The 19325-nt window shown below is 34.8% G+C and overlaps 1 protein-coding gene across 2 annotated transcripts in view; it reads right to left on the bottom strand.

The window, feature by feature from the left end:
- Positions 1-309: 309 nt before the first annotated feature.
- Qser1 (glutamine and serine rich 1) overlaps positions 310-19325 on the bottom strand; it is a 79811-nt gene continuing 60795 nt past the window's right edge. For both annotated transcript variants that reach the window (XM_013145970.3, XM_003463847.5), the window contains 5 exons: positions 12835-12972; positions 10170-10267; positions 6650-6802; positions 5089-5184; positions 310-4068 (listed from right to left, as the gene is read on the bottom strand). In XM_013145970.3, the coding sequence (XP_013001424.1) occupies positions 3928-4068; positions 5089-5184; positions 6650-6802; positions 10170-10267; positions 12835-12972 (626 nt within the window). In that variant the 3' untranslated portion in view covers positions 310-3927. The remainder of the gene's footprint in view (positions 4069-5088; positions 5185-6649; positions 6803-10169; positions 10268-12834; positions 12973-19325) is intronic.

Below are 19325 nucleotides of genomic sequence, written 5' to 3'. Positions count from 1 at the left end.
GGAATCAAATCTTTGCTGTTAAATTTTTTTTTTCCAAATCCATTTTATTTTAAGGATAGAAAGAAAAAAAGAAAAAGAAAAAAAAACCTACAATAAAAATTCAAAACATAAATTATTTTTTAAAAACCAAACTCTAAAATGTTCTGATAGTAAAGACTATGAAGTTCATCAAGTACTGATTTCCGATACCAATTGTGTAATAACTTGATCTCTACCATGCTATGTCCTCTGAGAGAAATGTAAACGTGATGGATTTGCTTACACAGTACCTCAGCTTTTAACTGTTAAATAAAACCCCAAACATTCTGATTTTCTTGTTTAAAAAATTGTTTTCATTTTAATGATCTGAGTTAGTAACAAACAAATATACAAAATTGTCTTTCACATTTCCATACATTGTATTATGGACCGATTGAAAACTCTGGACTACAAATGGTTTCTCTGTATCCATAATTTCAATTATTGTCACTTATAAATAAAGGTGATTTGCAAAGACATGCATTTGTGAACACAGATGCCAAAACTTGTGTGTGCAAGTTAATGTACAACCAATAGTGTACAGTTTATTTGTGTAGTTGTGTGTCAAGTGTAACCGACACAGACACAGATTTTCTGGGATATTTCACTCTGAGAAGGGCTTTTGTGAAACACATGGAAACACAGTTTAAAACAAAAGTTGCATTCTACAGATACAATAAAATAGCAACTTACACATTTGAAGCAACTTTTGGGGAAGTTGCTTCAATAACCGTGCTGCTGTATTGGTTTTATGGGTATGTCTTCAGAGACATAGGCTGCAATACAGCTGCTTTAAAGAAAATAAATATAGTATGTGTATTTAGAGGGAAATTAGTTTAAAAATGTGAAGCTTTGAAAAATAGTACTAATGCATGAGTTTACCTATATGTTTTTGTTTTAGAAATTTAAATTTAGAACATTAAAGGTAATCTAAAATTTTATAAATAATTTTAAAATGATTTTTTTCCATGTTACCAATGTTTCCTATTTGATAATACAACAGAAAATGGGGAATTTCTAGTTCAACTTATTGTGATAATTCATAAATCATTATGCACTTATGATTTCATTAAAGGATCAATTAAGTGGAAACTGGGTTATCAAGAAAATGATACAGGACCTATTCTCCAACCCTCATCTGAACTAATAAGCACCAACATAAAATTACTTTTTACATTAAATTATTTCCAGATTTCTCTACGGTAAAAAAACCCAATCTTTAAAATATTTTCCTGTGCTGTAGCAACATACGCTTTACCTCTTTTAATTCTATCTACAACCTAAAGTCACTTCTATATTATACATTTCAACCGCCCTGGCAAGGAATGGAAATGCTAACCAGCTAGCTATTTATTTAACTTCATACAAAGAGAAGACATACGTATGGTTGTCATAATATAGTCCCACTTTGCTTGAAGGCCCAAGGTTGCTGATCTTCCTGTGCTATACAGAACATATGAGAGATGGTGACAACCCTAACAGCAGGGTATCTTGCAGGTGATCATAGGACTTGGCCTCCCATATTACAGAAACACTTGTGTTACTAACATGGATACAACTGTATACAGTCTGAGAACAACTGTCAGTCAGAAGCAAATGGATTATTTCCTATAGGAAACGAGATTGAAAAGACACATCTTTGTCTTCCATTGGGCTTACTCTTGAAGAAAATGTGACTGATTTCATGCATCTACTTCAAGATGTTACCTAAATGGAAGGTGGCTTTCAAAACTATTTTAAACCATCAGTGATTCAGTAAAGTAAGCTGGGGGGATAATATAAAAATGTATACTTGAAACACTGCAACATAGGAGATACAGTTCCCCACTCTGTATTTTGGAAATGAAAGAAACCAGTTCTGTCCAGAGTCAATACTATCAGAAAAATATGGCTGCTTCCTCCTCCTCCTCTCCCCTCTCGAGATATAATTCCCCTACTGCTATATTCTCCGCATCTCTCATGTGAGTTAGGCAAAAAATCAATCTAATAGGTTACTTTTGTTTTCAAAATAAAATTTTCTAAAAACTTTCAAAAATGGAACATTTAATCCTTTAGAAAAACTTCCATTACTGAGTACCTTGTCTAATGACAAGTACAAATATTAAGCATTATTGCTTTTAATAAGATGACTGTTAGAAATAAATACGTGAGCTCAACTCAAATCCTGTTTTACCCAATGCTACAATATTTTATTCTCAAATCAAGTAATATGTTACCTTCAATTCTTTGTCAGTTCACTGAAGTTTTAAGAATTTGGTCTGTTAACTCAAAACCAAGGCAACAGAAATATCCAGGTGAGTGTATCTTATTTGGGCACTGAGCAGTAACACTGCTTTCTTGATAGGACTTAAGGCACTAAATGGTGGTAAAATAAACGAAAGTATGATGATTAACTTTTTTAGAATCTAAAAAGGGGAACATATTAGAGTGAACTAGTGAATCTTTTTTCACAAACAAATAAGGCATCCTGTTGGCAAACACAAATAAAATACAAGGTCATGTTGAACCTAATACATTCACTGTCTCTGCTAAACTACTGGAACCGCACTACCTACCAAACTCAAGAAAGCTACAATAGTATGTATAAAGGTTGAAAAGGCACCAAAAGGAGAACTCTACCACTTCCAGTTCTAGGAGTTAGGGAAGTTGTGTGTAACACTGCGTATCACCCAATTGTTAACTTCATTCTTCACAAATGCATCATGTACTTACATTTTTGCTTCAATGAATTAATCAAATGATAGTTTGGTAAAAAAAATCTATGAATTAGGAAATTGCTGCAGTGTCTAACACAGCCCCATTTATAAAGCTAAACTAATTCTAGCACTAAATGTACATTCTGGATAACACTGGAGCAAATTTGAATGAACAAAGCTAATGGTTTCCTCAAGATAGAATTCACAATAGAAATATGTCATAAAACTAAATAGATTTACTGAAACAATGAAGTGTAGTACAGATACAGAACATAATTGTAACACCACAGTATTTTCCTTGTGAAAAATACAACTATTAGTAAAATAAAACGTACAATTGAAAAATTTCCAAAGGTAAAACACAGGATAAATGAAAATACTTTTCTTTGAGATAGGGAAAATAGTACATTACTGTTTATCACAATATAATCTGACAGAAAAAGCACAGAATTGCACCAATTCCACATCCAGTTTCCTGAACATGTCAAAAGGAGTCCATTAAGCAGAATGTAGTTTCTGAATTTTATATTTAAAGTTGATGATATTCTCATACAAGATGTCACAGCACACCAGATCTGTTTACACAATATACAATGTTTTCTATTTTGTGGCTACACTGGAATACAAACATATGCTTTCCGCCACTTCTAGTTCACTCTGGTATTTAGTCAGAGTCTGATGATCAAGTTATTTAGGTGTTATTTCTCTAGTCATAAAGGAAAATTATATTTAGTGCATGCTTCATCCTTTGCCAAAAAAAAATTTCTGAAAATAAAATTCAGTTACCCAATAGTTTACAAAGTAGAAAGATCATTCCTCAGGATAAAAATTCATTTTTATCCTCAGGATAAAAATGTCATGGGATGAAGGTCTGTTTCTGAGCACTGACTTCCTTGGCAGCATCTCTGCCCTTTAGCAAAGGTCCTGGTAAGAGCCGGGTATGGTGGCGCATTCCTACAATTCCAGCACTTGGGAGGCTGAGCCAGGAGGATCTTTGCAAATTCAAGACCGGCTTGGGCTACAAGTCCAGCCTGAACTGCATAGCAAGACCCTGTCTCAAAAAAAAAAAAAAAAAAAAAAAAAAAAGTCCTGGTAAAAGTTCCACAATGGAAGAACACATTTGCAGGAGACCTATGTGACAACTGATTATCTGTGACCACCCCTTCTGCAATCTCATTAGTGCTATAGAAAAGATGCAATTTGTGTGGAAATGTTAGGAACATTTCTGCTGTACATGATTTAAAAGTTCTCCAAATTTTTCAAATAGGTCCTCCACCCATTTTACATTTTTCATACAAAGTTGAACAATTTCCTCTTGTCCTAAGTCTTCATTTTTTTTCTGCACAGAAGAAATCTAAAATAAAAAAATTATCACATTAGCTTATACTTTACACTTAAGTCCTTCACAAGACTTTATCTTTTCTGTATCTTGAATGAAAAGATTTATCAATTCACCTCTATATCTGATTTTCCCCCCACTCATGTGGAATGATTATTTCAGACACATTTGGGTGAGATCTAATCCTACTATCATTGGCTCCACAGTGGTAGACATAAAGACTAGAAAAGGTACTTCATACTTTCTCAAAGTCCTTCCAATTGTGTTAAAAGTCATATGAGGAATATCAGGGTTAATTCTGTTTTCAGAAGACTGTAAGAATAGTCACCATATTTTGCATCATCTTTGCTTTTTCTTTTGATAGAAGTGAGATTTAAGAATACTTTTTCAAATCCAACTACTTTGTAACACATCATGTTTCATCTTGAGCCATCTTAACCTCTTGTAATTAAAAATCTGACAGACCTGGTTAAATATGATAGTACTGTCTATAACTATTTATTTTTAGGAAATTAAGCCTTACACCCCATCCACAAGGTAGTACTGTTTCCATATATAGTTACTGAGAAACTTGAAATTTATGATACTTAAAATTCTAATTAAATTCTTTATCCCAAGGTACAAAATCCAAATTCCGTGTAACGAAGCAGGATAAGGTTATTCAGTGATAAGACAAGCAAGGTATCAAAGTCATAAATGAATTGAATTAAAGCAAGATCATTCTGTAAGAGAATAAAATGCCATAAAGCACCATGTACTATGGCAATATAAAGCAAACACCTAGCATCTTAAAAACACTACCGTTTACAGCTCAAGAGGTAGTGGGGCACTAAAGAACCTCAGCACAAAACAGCACAGCAACTCAGAACAATATATTTGGTCATTACTTACAATACAGGAAACACACTAAAAACCCCAAGCCCCCATATATATACACTTATATGTACATACATACATTTAACATTTTATAACAAACCAAAGTTTCCTTAAAGTTTTACAAAACATAATTCCTTTTTTCATTAAAGAGAAAATTACCTCATCTTTACATATCAGGTAAACATGATATTTATAATGATGGAGTGAATGGTACAAAGAATACAGTTGTATTTTCTCTGGATCAACAGCAAACTCCTAGGAAGAGAAAAAGGTTCATGGAACATCTGAACTAAGAATACTTTTGGGAAAATACTAGATCAAAAGTCTGACAGCAATCCTGAAAATGACTGTCATGGCTAGGTATTAGGTTGAATTAAAGTGCAAACACACTTACTCATAATATGGGTTTAGATTATATTTAAAAATCTTTATTTTTTTCCCTAAATATAAATAGGTATCATATGAAAAAAAGTTAACATTACAGAAAAATTTAAATGAAAAATGAGATAACTTGTAAAGGCTTTCTATATATAATCTTTTGCTTTACAAATAAATGAGGCTGGCTAGATGTGGTGGTACATACCTGTAATCCTAGCACTCCAAGAAGCTAAGGTAATCACTAAAGAAATTGTATAGAAAAAAAAAAAAAAGAAGCTAAGGCAGGAGGATCTCAAGTTTGAGCCCAGTCTAGGCAACTCAGTGAGGAGGCCCTAAGTTCAATCCCCAGTACCACCAAAAAGGGCAAATAGCATGTTATACCTTATTTCATGCTTTCCCCCAAGTACTACGTATACAAATTATAGGAGAGCTAGTTAAGTTTCCAGTGTTGTACCCTGTAGTACTAAGACCTGCATTTGGTACTCTTAAAGCACCCTCCCTGATTTTTATTTTGAAAAGAATACATGAATCTATCTCTTCTTTTTGTGGTGCTGGGGATCAATGTAGAGCCTTACACATACTAGGCAAGAGCTCTACTGAGCTACATATCCAGTCTTGCCTCTTTGATTTAAAAAGTAAACAGTGTAGGGGATGTGATTCATTCAGTGGTAGAGCACTTGCTTAGCACGCATGAAGTACCAGGTTTGGTCAACAGCGTAGCCATTACATTGTCTTTGTGGCTCTTTAACCTCACATTGGTGGCTCTTACACACAAATTTGCAATGGCCAAAGATACCCATTTCTGATGTGTTTTTACAGAATACATTTTGATGTGCAATTATTACACTATCAAATTGCTTTCTGAAATGGTAGTAAACAATTTATACTACATTGCAAAGTGTTGGAAGATAGTTCAATGATAACAGAGAAGATACAGAATCAATATTGACTCTATGGGGGTGTGCTTACTAAACAGGTAATGCTTATTAATTAAGTCACTTATTCCATAATGTACACATAATTTAAAACATGTAGTATATGATAAATGTATGTTTTCATCAATTAAATTAAAAACATATAAGGACATAAACACAAACATGGGATGATTCTTTATTAGTATATTTTAAAAAAATCTGTGAGCACTTACTATACGCTGGATACTGTGTTAAGCACTGGAGAGAAACAACAAATGACACTGAGACGCCGTTCCTCAGACCAGAGTTGCCTGCTCCTGACCCAATACACTCTGAACTTAATAACAAATAGTAAAATATCTGCTTGCTTTGATGTTTTAGTATCAACAACTAGAAAGGTACACTTTCATCAATCACTATATACTTACCTGTGCAGACTTAGTGGTTGTTTTAGAAGTCCTCAGAGTTTTCTTATTATAAGCTTTGCCATTCATTTTGATTTTAGAAATAGCAGATCCTCCACTTTTTGCTTTAGACTCTCGAGTAATTACCGTTAATTCAGGAAAACTTTCCAAAGCATTCTTTGAAACAATGAAGCATAATAACAAGTATCAGGACACTAAACTGTTTTCAGCTATTCAAAATTTACATATATACACATGCACACACTGCAGGTGGCTCGTTACTGATGGGACATGCTAAATATACACATATATACATACATATGAGTAGAGATTAGACACGGCCACAGATTCTTTTCACCTCCTCCCATTGTATGTGGAATCTATTCCCCCTGGAATCTGAGCCACCTGCTGCTTTAAGCAACAGCACTACACTGTAGGGACTCCTGAAGAATGCCATGGTTCTTAATAATGCCTCTCTGCCTTAAAGGCAGAGTAGAATGGGACGTATGTATGTTTCTTCAGTCCCCTACTAGTGATACCACCGTTAATACTCAACTAAGTCCCACTATAACGAAACCATCTCATCTTAGATGAAGATGAGCACAGAGGCTAAGAAAAACACTGTGACGCTTCTGCTTCATCACTGCTCTTGTTTCATTTGACCATGCAAAGAGCACTTACGACATAATATCCTAAAATGGAATTTGATGAATTTTCCGACCAGAAAGACACAGTAGCCCCCACTGACAATTTTGTGATTATGTGACAATACTAATTATAAAAAGTCACTGGGATGTTTATGCCCTTACCTACTTGATGAATCATTCTGACATGGAAAGCTACAACAAAATAACCAAATGATACTTATAGCTTAATCTAACTAGTTTGATTATAGTTCCATAAAACTTGATTGAGTCACCAGGATCATGTATTATTTTGACACTAAAATGTTTAAGTACTCCCATATATTTATGATTCAGAGTAGTCTTCATTTGATAAGCTCAAAGGCTAGTTTTTTCACACTCACAGTTCCCAAGTGATAATCCTTTAGCCCTCAAAACAGTCCATTTTTAAAACAGGTAATCTGAATTTTTCTTAGGTGCAAGTTTAATAGGGAACTAAGTATCATTTCTCATACAGTAAAATGTTTTAGTACTTCCTACCAGAGTCTGCTCTAATTTCTAGCTTTGTTCTTTGCTGAAATTCTTTTATTATGTACTTTGGTGCTCTGCTTTTATTGTTTTTATTTTTTTGAGACAAAGGTCTCTCTCTATGTTCAGGCTGGCTTTCCGATCACTACATATAGCCCAGGCTAGCCTCAAACCTGTAGTGATCCCCCTGCCTCAGCCTCCCAAGTGCTGGGATTACAGGTGGGCACCACTATGCCCAGTTAGTGCTGTTTTTAAAACACATAATGCTTGAATAATTTTGGAGCCAAAATAAATAATTATAACAAATGGAATTTAAAGACTAAAATTGGATTCTAAATTTGGAAACCAAAGGCCCTAGATGAGTAGAGCTGGGAGAAAATTTAAATCTTTGTAGGAAGCACAAGATGCTGAAGCTAATATGAATGATGTGAATTTCTGGGAGAAACAAGTATCATTAACTTCAGAAGACTTCAAGATTTACTCCTAAAGTCACCATGATCATTAGGGGAAATAGTGCTAATATTTGTAAGAAAAAGAGTATCTTTTTTATTTGTAATATTTTACTTCAAATCATTCGAACTTTTAATACTGTATAATTTGGTTTTCACATGCAAATTAGGTGAAACTCATCAAAATTAATAACTTTACAAAATTACAAATCTTGTGTTTTCTGTGAAAGCAAGAACATTAATTTTTCAATTGTTCACCATAAACTATTGCACAAGCTTTAAATATCTAATGATTATATTAAATTCAAACTACTGATTTTAACATAAATTATTAGATAACAGGTTTGATATTTTTAAAATGATCTAACAAAGCTGGTAAATATTTTGGTGCTGTGCTGGGGGTTGAACTCTGGGCTTCGCCACTGAGCTATATACCATCGAAACTGAGGAATTTTTTAATATTTAGTAAATCTTCAGAAAATACTTATTGAAAAAATTTCGTTGTTTCCACAGATAAAACCATACTTTGTTAAAGAATATTTCATTTAAAGGTAGACATTAAGTAGAAATCACTGGATTATGAGATCGCAGATCAAATTCTTTGGTACTGGGTTTCTTACCAGGTCTACAAGTTTAAGGTAGTGAAGAACATAGGACTACTAGTGTCGTTTATTGTCATTTAACTTTGAACTCAATTCTAGAACTTTGATTTTCACCTAAAGTTAGTATCACCTCCATATGCAGTTTACAAAACAGAAATGTGAGAAAGCCTGTATATCATTGTCTCTACCAATAGTTTTTCAAGGCAGATATAATCAAATGATTTTAGATGTGATATTATATACTTTGAATAAGAAAATTTAAATTTTTTTTTACTAAATAGCATCCATGATAAATTTTGAATTTAGGTTAGGTTTTGTTTCCGATAACACCAAAACCCAATTCTTTTTTGTCTTTTTCATTTTTATCGGTACCAGGGATTGAACTCACGACCCCCTGCTTGCAAGGCAGGTACTTATGCCACTGAGCTAAATCCCCACCTCCCAAAACTCAATTTTTATTGCTAAGATAAAATAACATAAATGTGAAATTTCCTTTATATAAAAATTAGGTTTTCTTTGGTAATGAGTAAATTAAAGACACATAAAGAGAATTTTGGTAACTGCTATGAAAGGCTAATTTTTTTTTCCTTTTTGTCTTTCTGAGACAGGGTCTCACTATGCAGGTCAGGCTGGCCTTGAGCTCACTTTGTAGCCCAGGCTGGTCTTGAACTCAAAATGATCCTCCCACCTCAGCCTCCCAGGTGCTGGGATTACAGGCGTGAGCCACCACGCCCAGCCTGAAAGGCTAATTTTAATTATTGACAAAACATATAACTTTTTACAAAGCTTCAAATGAAAAACATGATATAGGTTGAAGCAGAAGGATCACCACAAGTTTGAACCCAGGCTGGGCTACATAGTGAGGTCAAAGTCAGCCTGCACTACATGAGGAAAGCTAATTTTTTATTTTTATTTTTAAAAATAATTGAATATCACAGCTTAAAGCAAGTACTTTTGGAAAACATTTAGACAAAATTTTATATAATGAATATCATAAACATATAAATGACTCAGAAATAAATTTAAACAGTGAATGATTAACATTAAAAAAATAAACTGGCTGGGGGTGGTAGTGCACAACTGTAATCCCAGCACTTGGGAGGCAGAGGCAGGAGGATTACTGCAAGTTCAGGGCCAGCCTGGGCTACAAAATGAATTCAAGGTCAACCTGAACTTTAGAGCGAGACCCTGTCTCAAAAAGACACACACACACACAAGCAATAACTTTTGTTTGTGAAAAATTTTATGAAAGTGAGAATGACTTGACTTTCGTAGTTTTTTCATCACATTTAGAACTGTGATCATGACTCAGTTTTGCTGATAAGTCATCTAAAGAAAATACCTTGAATGGCTGATCCAAATGAAGATTCAAAAGAAGTCTTTTTCGATTATCATTAAGCATGCTATCTATTTTTTTCATATGAGGTAGAAGTAGTTCATCTGAAATATATTTTAAAAGGATAAATTACCAACAAATATTTGTTCAAAATTCAACTTTTTCTCAAAACATTTTTATGTTCAAAACTACTAAATTCATTGGATAATGTAAAATTCTGCCTGCCAAGAAATGGACATGAAGCTTTCTGAAAAAGGCTAACTTAAAAAATAAGCTTATGGGGGCTGGGGATTTAGCTCAGCGGCATAAGCACCTGCCTTACAAGCAGGGATCAAACTTGTGACCTTGTGCTTGCCAGGCAGGCGCTTGTGCTGCTGAGCTATATTCCTGGCCCTTAGAATCTGATTTTGTTTTGTTCTGATAGTATTTACAAGTGTTGAACCTAGGGCCTCTTGCATGCTGGGCAAACATGTTATCCCTGAGCTCTTGAAGTAGATTTCAATGGCACTAGGACCAATATAGGGCAGCAATGTACCTCCAAATCTCATTTGCCATCTGAATAGTTACAGTATTATAAAATATAAACTATTCTGACTGTAACATTTTTATAAGGCATTGAGGATGCCCAAGAGATACTCTTGTTTTTTTTCCTCTGCAATTCAACCCAAGGCCTCAGGCATGCTAGGGACGTGCTCTTCAACTATTTCACTTAGCAGCACGGTAGTATACGACTTTCCTAAAAATAATAATTCTCAGAATCTAGGTTATAAAGTTCACAACTGAATAAAATTTTACATATTTTGAACAAATACAAACATAATAACCTGGAAAAGAATATCTTCCTTAAATAAAAAATTCTCAGTAAGAAAGCTTTCTATGGTTGCTGCAACATACCTGACAGTTTATTTGTCCAGTAGTGATTAAATGTATTCAAATACTTCATTCACATTTCACAAAAACAAGCTGGTTTTGTGGTGCTGGTGATGGAGCCTAGGGACAAATGCTCTGCCACTGACCACACCCTCGCTCCTCACAAACACATGTTCGACATTTGTGAATAATTTTTAAGACTCTTATATAAAATGAAAAATCAGAGAACACTGCTAAGTGATTTTAAAAAATTATTTTTCAGAATACAATTAACCAGAAGTGGCTAGAAGGAAGAGACGTAGTTTATGATGCAAGCAAGTTGAGAAAGAAAATATTTGATAGCAAAAACTCAAAAAAAAAATTAACTGGTATAATCCAATGCACACTGTTTTTCTTTTCTTTTTTTCTTCTAATTCCACACACATCATCCTATCACATCACCTTGTGCTAGGGATCAAATTCAAGGCCTTACAGCCTTACACGTGCTAGGCAAGTGTTCTACAACTGAGCTATACCCTTGGCACCCTATATTGTTTTATAGTTTTTTGATTATTTTTTTTGTGTTCAGGGTGGTCTTAAACTCACTATGTAGCCCAGGTTAGCCTTAAACTTACAACAATCCTCCTGCCTCAGCTTCCTGAGTGCTGGGATTACCCGTATGCACTGTCACTCTTGCCCATACATTGTTTTAATTAGAAATGATTAGATTAGATAATTAGAAATGATTAGATAAAGACTAGAAAATAATTTCTCAACTGGTTCTGGTGGCACCTGCTTGTAATTCCAGCACTCTGGGTGTCTGAGGCAGGACAACTGCCAAATACAAGCCCAGTTTGGGCAACACAGAATCACTGAAACCTTGTGTCAAATTTTTAACAGGGGCTAGAAATGTAGCTCATGAGAATGTCATGAATTCAATCCCCAATACTATAACTAAACAAGAAACAAGAAAACAAAATCCAAAAACTGTTCTCTAATCAGATATAGTAATGCACACATGTAATTCCAGCAGTGTTGAGAAGAACCAGAAGAACTGCTATGAGTTCAAGGCCATGAACTACAAAGACCTTATCTCAAAAACACTGTAATTTATCTTTTTTTTTTTTTTTAACCAGGGATCAAACTCAGGACCTTGTGCTTCCCAGGCAGGCGCTTACACCACTGAGCTAAATCCCCGGCCTGTAATTTATCTTTTACTGAAGATTCTGTTTTACAAAATATATTAATTTTTATATCACTATTATCTGGCCTATCTTCCCAATTATGGGAAAACAGGATATATATTAACACACGGACTTCTAGCCGCATGTGGTGGCCCATGTCTGTAATCCCAGCACCCGGAAGGCTGAGTGGGGAGGATCATGGCAAGATCGAGACCAGACTGGTCTACAAACTGAACTCAAGGCCAGCCTGAACTGCACAGTGAGAGCCTGTCTCAAAAAGACCAAACAAACAAATAAATAAATAAATGAACAAAATAACCTAACCAAACAAAAAAAATGACAACAAAAAACAACACATGGACTTTCTATGAAATGCATTTAGTAAAATACTAGTGAAGATGATACAGATTTTGGAATTAAAAGACACAAATAATTACATAATTATCCTATGAGTAGGAAGCAATAAAAATATAATCACTATAAAGTTGTTCTGCTATTAAAACAATGCATAAAAAGATGTGATCATTTTCTAGCATTCCGATATTAAGAATATGACTGAGAAATTATAGGTATATATTATACAAACTACATGCAAAACCACAACAGATAGAATTTTGAAAACAGACAGAATGCCATACCATTGCTCTTCTCTAGGGCTTGCATTGTGTCAGGGTCCAGGGCAATGCTAACAAGCAGTTCCATGTAACTCTTAAAGGTTTCCTTCATTGCTCTTGTGTTCAAAAAGCGAGTGACAAAAGGAGCTGGCGGCTCAAATTCTGGGACAAAGAAAAGATAAAATATTAAGTTTTGTTTACTGAGAACTTAAAAATACTTCTCAGCCTCCTGAGTGCTGAGAATTACAGGCATGCACCACCACACTGGATTTGGAGAGTTTTAAAACAGAACAACAAAAATAGACCACCAGACTTATTAGTACAAAATGGGTAGTGGTGGTAGGGTGATGGCATGACGAAGCTTATACACTGTGTGTTCCAAGGCTTCCCAGGCTCTACTGATTGACACCAAGCCAATGTGTAGAAACAAGGTCAGAGAAGAACCAGTTTTTCTCCCAGCCTGGCTCACCCCACAAATGAACACTGGATACACATTCTGCTGCTCTAGTCTTTTTTTTTTTGGGGGGGGGGGTACTGAGAATCAAACTGATGATGGTGCAACTTGCCAGGCTGGTGCTGTGCACTGAGCTGTATTCCCCATCTTGCTCTAGTCTTCATGGTTGGCTTCTGTATTTTTATTAGTAAGGGATCTATAAGACGCAATTATGAGTTAAGATATAGATACCATTTCTTTTTTAACTTCTGTACTTCAATTATTATAGAATTCCATACTAAGAAACATTAAAATTTTTTTAATGTAAACAGACTATGCATAGAGGAAATTTCACTTAAATTCAGTGCAAGATTAAAACTCTGCCTCCCTTTTGACTTATTCTGTTTGCATCCAAACGTATAACTATAATATTATCAGGGTCTTTATAGGCAGTAATAAGAGTATAGTCTATGAGACCCTCTCAGTCTCTGAGGACAAGACCATTTTCATAATAATATTGAGATATTTAACTTTTTCACTGTGTTGATATTTGTAAAAGTAGTAACAGGTAAAACTGCTATTTCTCTACTCAGCATGAATAAAGGCAGTCACAGCAAACTATACTAGTAGTTATATACTTTGTCAGGTCACTGCTCATACATTTGTGGAGGGAAAAGAAGCTAGTTTCACTTTAGAATACTTCTTGTTTTTTTTTTAATCAGTACCAAGGATCGAACTCACGACCGCCTGCTTGCAAGGCAGGTACTTATGCCATTGAGTTAAATCCCCAGCCCTGTAGAATACTTTTTGACCCAACAGCAAAAATTGTTGTTTTCAAGAGGGGCATGGTGGTGCACATCTGTAATCCCTGCACTAAGGCAGGAGGACAGCTGAGTTTAGTCCATCCTGAGCTACACGGCCAGACTGTGTCTCAAACAAAACAAAATTACTGTTTTCATTAAATTTGTACATGTCAATGTGTTTTTAACATTCTATATGGTACATAGGAGGAAAATGCTTCTTTTTTGGTTTGGTGGGTTTTTTTTTTTTTTTTTTTTTTTTTTTTTTGAGACTGGGTCTCACAATGTAGTTCAGGCTGGTCATGAACTCACTATGCAGCCCAGGCTGGCCTAGAATTCATGGCAACTCTCCTGCCTCAGCCTACCAAGTCCTGGAATTACAGGTGTGCTACCACTCCTGGTCCAGAAAATACTTCTAATACAAGAATTATGATTACCACCATGCAGAGGGCATATGCCATTACCTGAGTTATGAGAGAAACTTTTTTCTCCCTAAAATACCTTCTGTATTTGAAAGAAAGATGGATATTATGCCTATTTGGACATGAATATTTGGCAGAAATTTTATTTACAAGTAATGAAATGAATCTGTCATTTCAGAAAATACAATCAACAATACTTATTGCCAATGATAAAAGCTGGTATTCCAAATAAAAATTGGTATTCCTAAAACCTGTAACCTCTGTTGTAAGCTGGACAAAAGATTTCTGATGAGATTAGTGGTGGAATTAATGAAATATATATTTTAAATATAAAGACCTAAAGCCATAAAACTTTTAGAATATAGGGATAAATCTTCATTACCTTAGATTTGACAGTAGAGTCTAGTAACGACATTAAAAGCATAAGAAACAAAAGAAAAACAGATAAACTAAGATTACAGAATGGAAGGAAATATTTTCAAATCATATCTTATTAGTTTAAAATCTAGAATATGTAAGAAGTTCTACAACTAAACAAAAAAGGACCAATAGTCTACCCTTCAAAGAATATACAAATACCTGATAAACACCTGGAAAAATGCCCAAATTAAAGTCATTAGGGAAATGCAAAGTAAAACTACAATGTGATACCATACTTTTTAGGATGTCTGTGTGTATCTATAAATATAAATATGGCTGTATATATGTATGCATATATGCTAGGCTGTGGAAAAACCTTGGCAGGGATGTAAAATGATATAACCACTGTGGAAAACAATTTGGTGGTTCCTCAAAAAGCTTGACATTAGGCTGGGGATTTAGCTCAGTGGCATAAGTGCCTGCTTTGCAAGCAGGCAGTCATGAGTTCGATCCCTGGTACAGAAAGAATCGAAAAAGACAAAAAAAAAAAAAAAAGAAAGAAAAAAGCTTGACATTGAATTCCTATATGATTCAGCAAGTCACCTCTCAAGTATATACTCAGAGAATTGAAAAAGGGAACTCAAGATACTTGTATATTTGTTCACTCCAACAAATTATTTGTAATACTTTTACAACAACCTAAGTGTCAATGAACAGATGAACGGACAGACAAAATGAGTATAAACAAATATACAATAACGTGTTATTTGGCCATAAAAAAGATGGGGTTCTGATACATTCCACAACATGAATGAATCCGGGATATGCTATGATAAGGTAAAGAAGCCAGATACACAGGGTCAATCAGTGTATAACCTACATGTATGGGCAAATTCATAGACATAAAAAAATAAGATTGTAGGTTACCAGCAGCAATCAGAAGAATGAAGAGTTACTGCTTAGCTGTTACAGAATATCTGTTTGGGAAGATAAACTTGAAAAGGGGTGGTGATATTATAAAATAGTGTGAATGTAATTAAGAGTACTGAATTGTATACTTTCACTTGAAGATGGTTTTAAAATGGCAAACTTTATGTGTCATACATGTTTGACCATAACTGTTTTGGTATTTTTAGAGACAGGGTCTTACTTTGTAGTACAGGCAAGCCTTGAGCTCACTGTATAGCTCAGACTAGCTTTGAGCCTGTATTCTTTGCCTTGGTGTTTTGAGCGCTGGGATTGTAGGTATGCGCCACCACACCTAGCATGACCGTAACTTTTTTTTTGGTACCAGGAATCCATCTCATGATCTTGTGCTTGCCAGGTAGGTGCTTGTGCCACTGAGTTATATTCCTGGTCATAAAACTTTTTGGGCTCACCTTGAGCTCACCTTGTAGCCTAGGCTCATCTCAAACTCAGCAATGATTCTCCTGCCTCAGCCTCCTGAGTGCTGGGATTACAGGCGTGAGCCGCAATGCCCAGCTCCTGGCCATAACTTTTAAAAGGTGATAGAAACATACTACTTTTTGGAAGAGCTATGCCACTGAGATAACTATTTTCATATGAACAATGAATGATGTATGGATAAAAGATCCATACAACAAGGCAAGGCAAACAACACATTTTAATGTACCTGTATGGAATTTTCAAGAAACTATCAGTTGTCAAGTTTTGAATTCAAATAAAAATATTCATAATCAGAATAGGCAACTAAAATATTCTTTCCCTCCCCTATCCATACACCCATGTGATGGTGAGTGTTCATTTATTTTAACCAAAATAACACATAACAAACTAAATGATGAAGCAGATATAAAAATAATATTTATCTCAAGCTGGGCATGTTGGCACACGCCTATCATCCCAGCACTCAAGAGGCTGAGGCAGGGGGATTGCCATGAGTTTGAGGATAGGCTGTACCACATAGCAAGACTTCTTCTCAGAAAAAAATAAAAGCAAAATAGTATTTATCTCAATAAATATTATTAGTTTTTAGAAAGTTATACCTAGCATTTTTATACTAATAAGTAGAAATCAGTTAATTTTAAATATTTGAAAATTTTAATTTCTAACTTAATAAATACTGACAGAATTAATCTACATCAACAAAAACATTTGGACAAATTGGAAGATTATAAAGAGTCCCTAAAACAGTTTGAAAATTGCCAGCATATAAATCTATTATTTATATCAATAAATAGTATCAATATTCACCTTTTTATCAGTGCTGGAAATCAAACCTAAGATCTTGGCACAATAGAGAGGAAAAGAAAGTGTTCTAAAGGGTATAACTGCATGTGTATTTAAGTGTATAACTTAGATAACCATATTACTGAGTTTTGTTGGATCACTGAACAGAACTGTTTGCAGTCTCACTGTTTGAATGTCCACTTTATATGCTTTAATTTTGTAACTTGAACAACTATTTCTAAGATGACAATATGTAATCTATTCACTAGTGATTTCCTACTGTTTATTTTTTCTGAAATTCTGCATAAATTGTATCCTTTTTGTGGTTTTTTTTTTTCCTCCTTAAATAAAATTAAAAAAAAAAATCTTGGCACAAGCCAGGGAAGTTCTCTACTGCAAAGTCACATCCTCAGCTTATCTTATTTTATTCTGAGACAGGGTCTCATTGAGTTGCCCAGCCTGGCCTTCAATTTGGGATCCTCCTGAGACAGGATTACAGATATGCCCCACAACATAGGGCAATCATCTGCCTTCTTTAAACCACCATAAATGCTTCCTTCACTATTTAGTGACACCTAGTGGTTACTCAAGTTACCAATAGAAGAAAATTTTATCTTTCTCAAGGAAACAGAGTAACTGCTAATTCAGGAAAAACAAAAACAAAAACAAAAACAAAAAAAAACCTCTGTATTCAAAGCAGTAGGAAGGACTGCTAACTGCAAAAATTACATATAAGTGGTCATGATAGCACACATTTGCAATCCCAGCACTAGGAAGGCTGAAGTTCTCTGAATTCAAGGCCAGGCTGGGCTACATAATAAGTCCAAGGCCATTCTGAAATGTACTATTATAAAAAGCTGTTTGTAGGGCTGGGGATTTAGCTCAGGGGCATAAGCGCCTGCCTTGCAAGCAGGCAGTCCTGAGTTCGATCCCCAGTACCGATAAAAAGAAAAAAAAAAAAAGCTGTTTGTAAATGGTTATTTATAAGTGTACATATGAGAATTTATAAGGCAAACCAATATTTTGAGCAAATACTGAAAACATTATATTGTTTTTCTTTTGTTGAGATACTGTTTGGTTACGTAGCTCAAGCTGGCCTTAATCTCCTGGCAATTCTCTTGCTTCAGTGCCCCAAATGCTGTGCTGCCAGGGCCAGCTACAGCAACAGTACATTTAAAGTAGACTTCAGCACTGAAACATTTTTTATTATGATTGTAGTTCTAGTCACATAATTTCTAAGATCATCTCTCAAGCAATAATACTGTAATTCGGAAACTGTCCTGGACATCAACCTCAACAACTCAACTTATTGTGCAAGATACAATAAAGATTGGATACAGAACTTTTCAAATCTGTCCTCTTTTCTCATCCTTGTGCCCCTACTTGGGTTCAGATACAATATATGCTAAAAACTACTCTTTGATGGGTCATATGATCTTAGCAACAACTACTCCAACTGCCATTGTAGTGGGGAAGGTCACTGAGCAGAAATACATCAATTTCTCAAAAGTTACCTGTGGGTAACTTTTTTTCTTTCAATAACACTACAGATATTCCTTGTTAGCATCTTGTTAATGATTGTTCAGACTTACAACTGAGATGTGCTGTTTGGACTTAGTCTTTTTTTGTACAGATCTATACATCTGGTTTCTGGAGCCTCACTGCCTTTTTTTTGTACAGTACACTTTGTTTACACAGTACTATAATTTTATTTTGTTACATTAAAGTACTGTATGTAAGACTTATGCAAATAAAAGCAAAGTCAAGTTGGAGTTTCCTTGGACCATTTCTTTGTTCTGAATATGGTAATGTACATCTTATCTACAATACCTTACTTAAAGACCAATTCACTTAACAACCTAGTGGTTAAGCAGAGAATGCCCATATTTACAAAAAAAGGTTGAAGGCCAGGTCTGGCAGACCACAGTTTGCCAAACTCTGTCCTGTTACTAAATTGTTTGAAATTTTTGCATAGATCAACACCAGCTTTGATGGCTAGTGGGATGTGTGTTGTGGATTCTTACATCCTTCATTACCTTAGTTCAGCATCTCATATGGTATAAGTACCAACAGTTATCACCTACATTAAGTGTTGTTTAGGATCTACAACAGTTTGCAAGGGTGGAAAGGGGTTCTAAGGTCAAAAAGTTAGGTAACTGCTGATCTATGTCATTTCAACTTTCCCATTTCAAAAAGAAGAAAAGGCAGACAAAAGAGGGTATCTATCATGGTCATGAGGGCATGCAGGGTGGAGGCAGACATACAGTAGTATGCATCTTATATATACCAGACATATACAGTACTATATAT

Source organism: Cavia porcellus, unplaced genomic scaffold, assembly GCF_034190915.1.
Source record: "Cavia porcellus strain 051 isolate PalLab524CR breed Dunkin Hartley unplaced genomic scaffold, mCavPor4.1 scaffold_17, whole genome shotgun sequence".
NCBI classification, from domain to species: domain Eukaryota; kingdom Metazoa; phylum Chordata; class Mammalia; order Rodentia; family Caviidae; genus Cavia; species Cavia porcellus.
The sequence above is the reverse complement of the archived record's forward strand: the minus strand, read 5'-3'. Positions and strand labels throughout refer to the sequence as shown.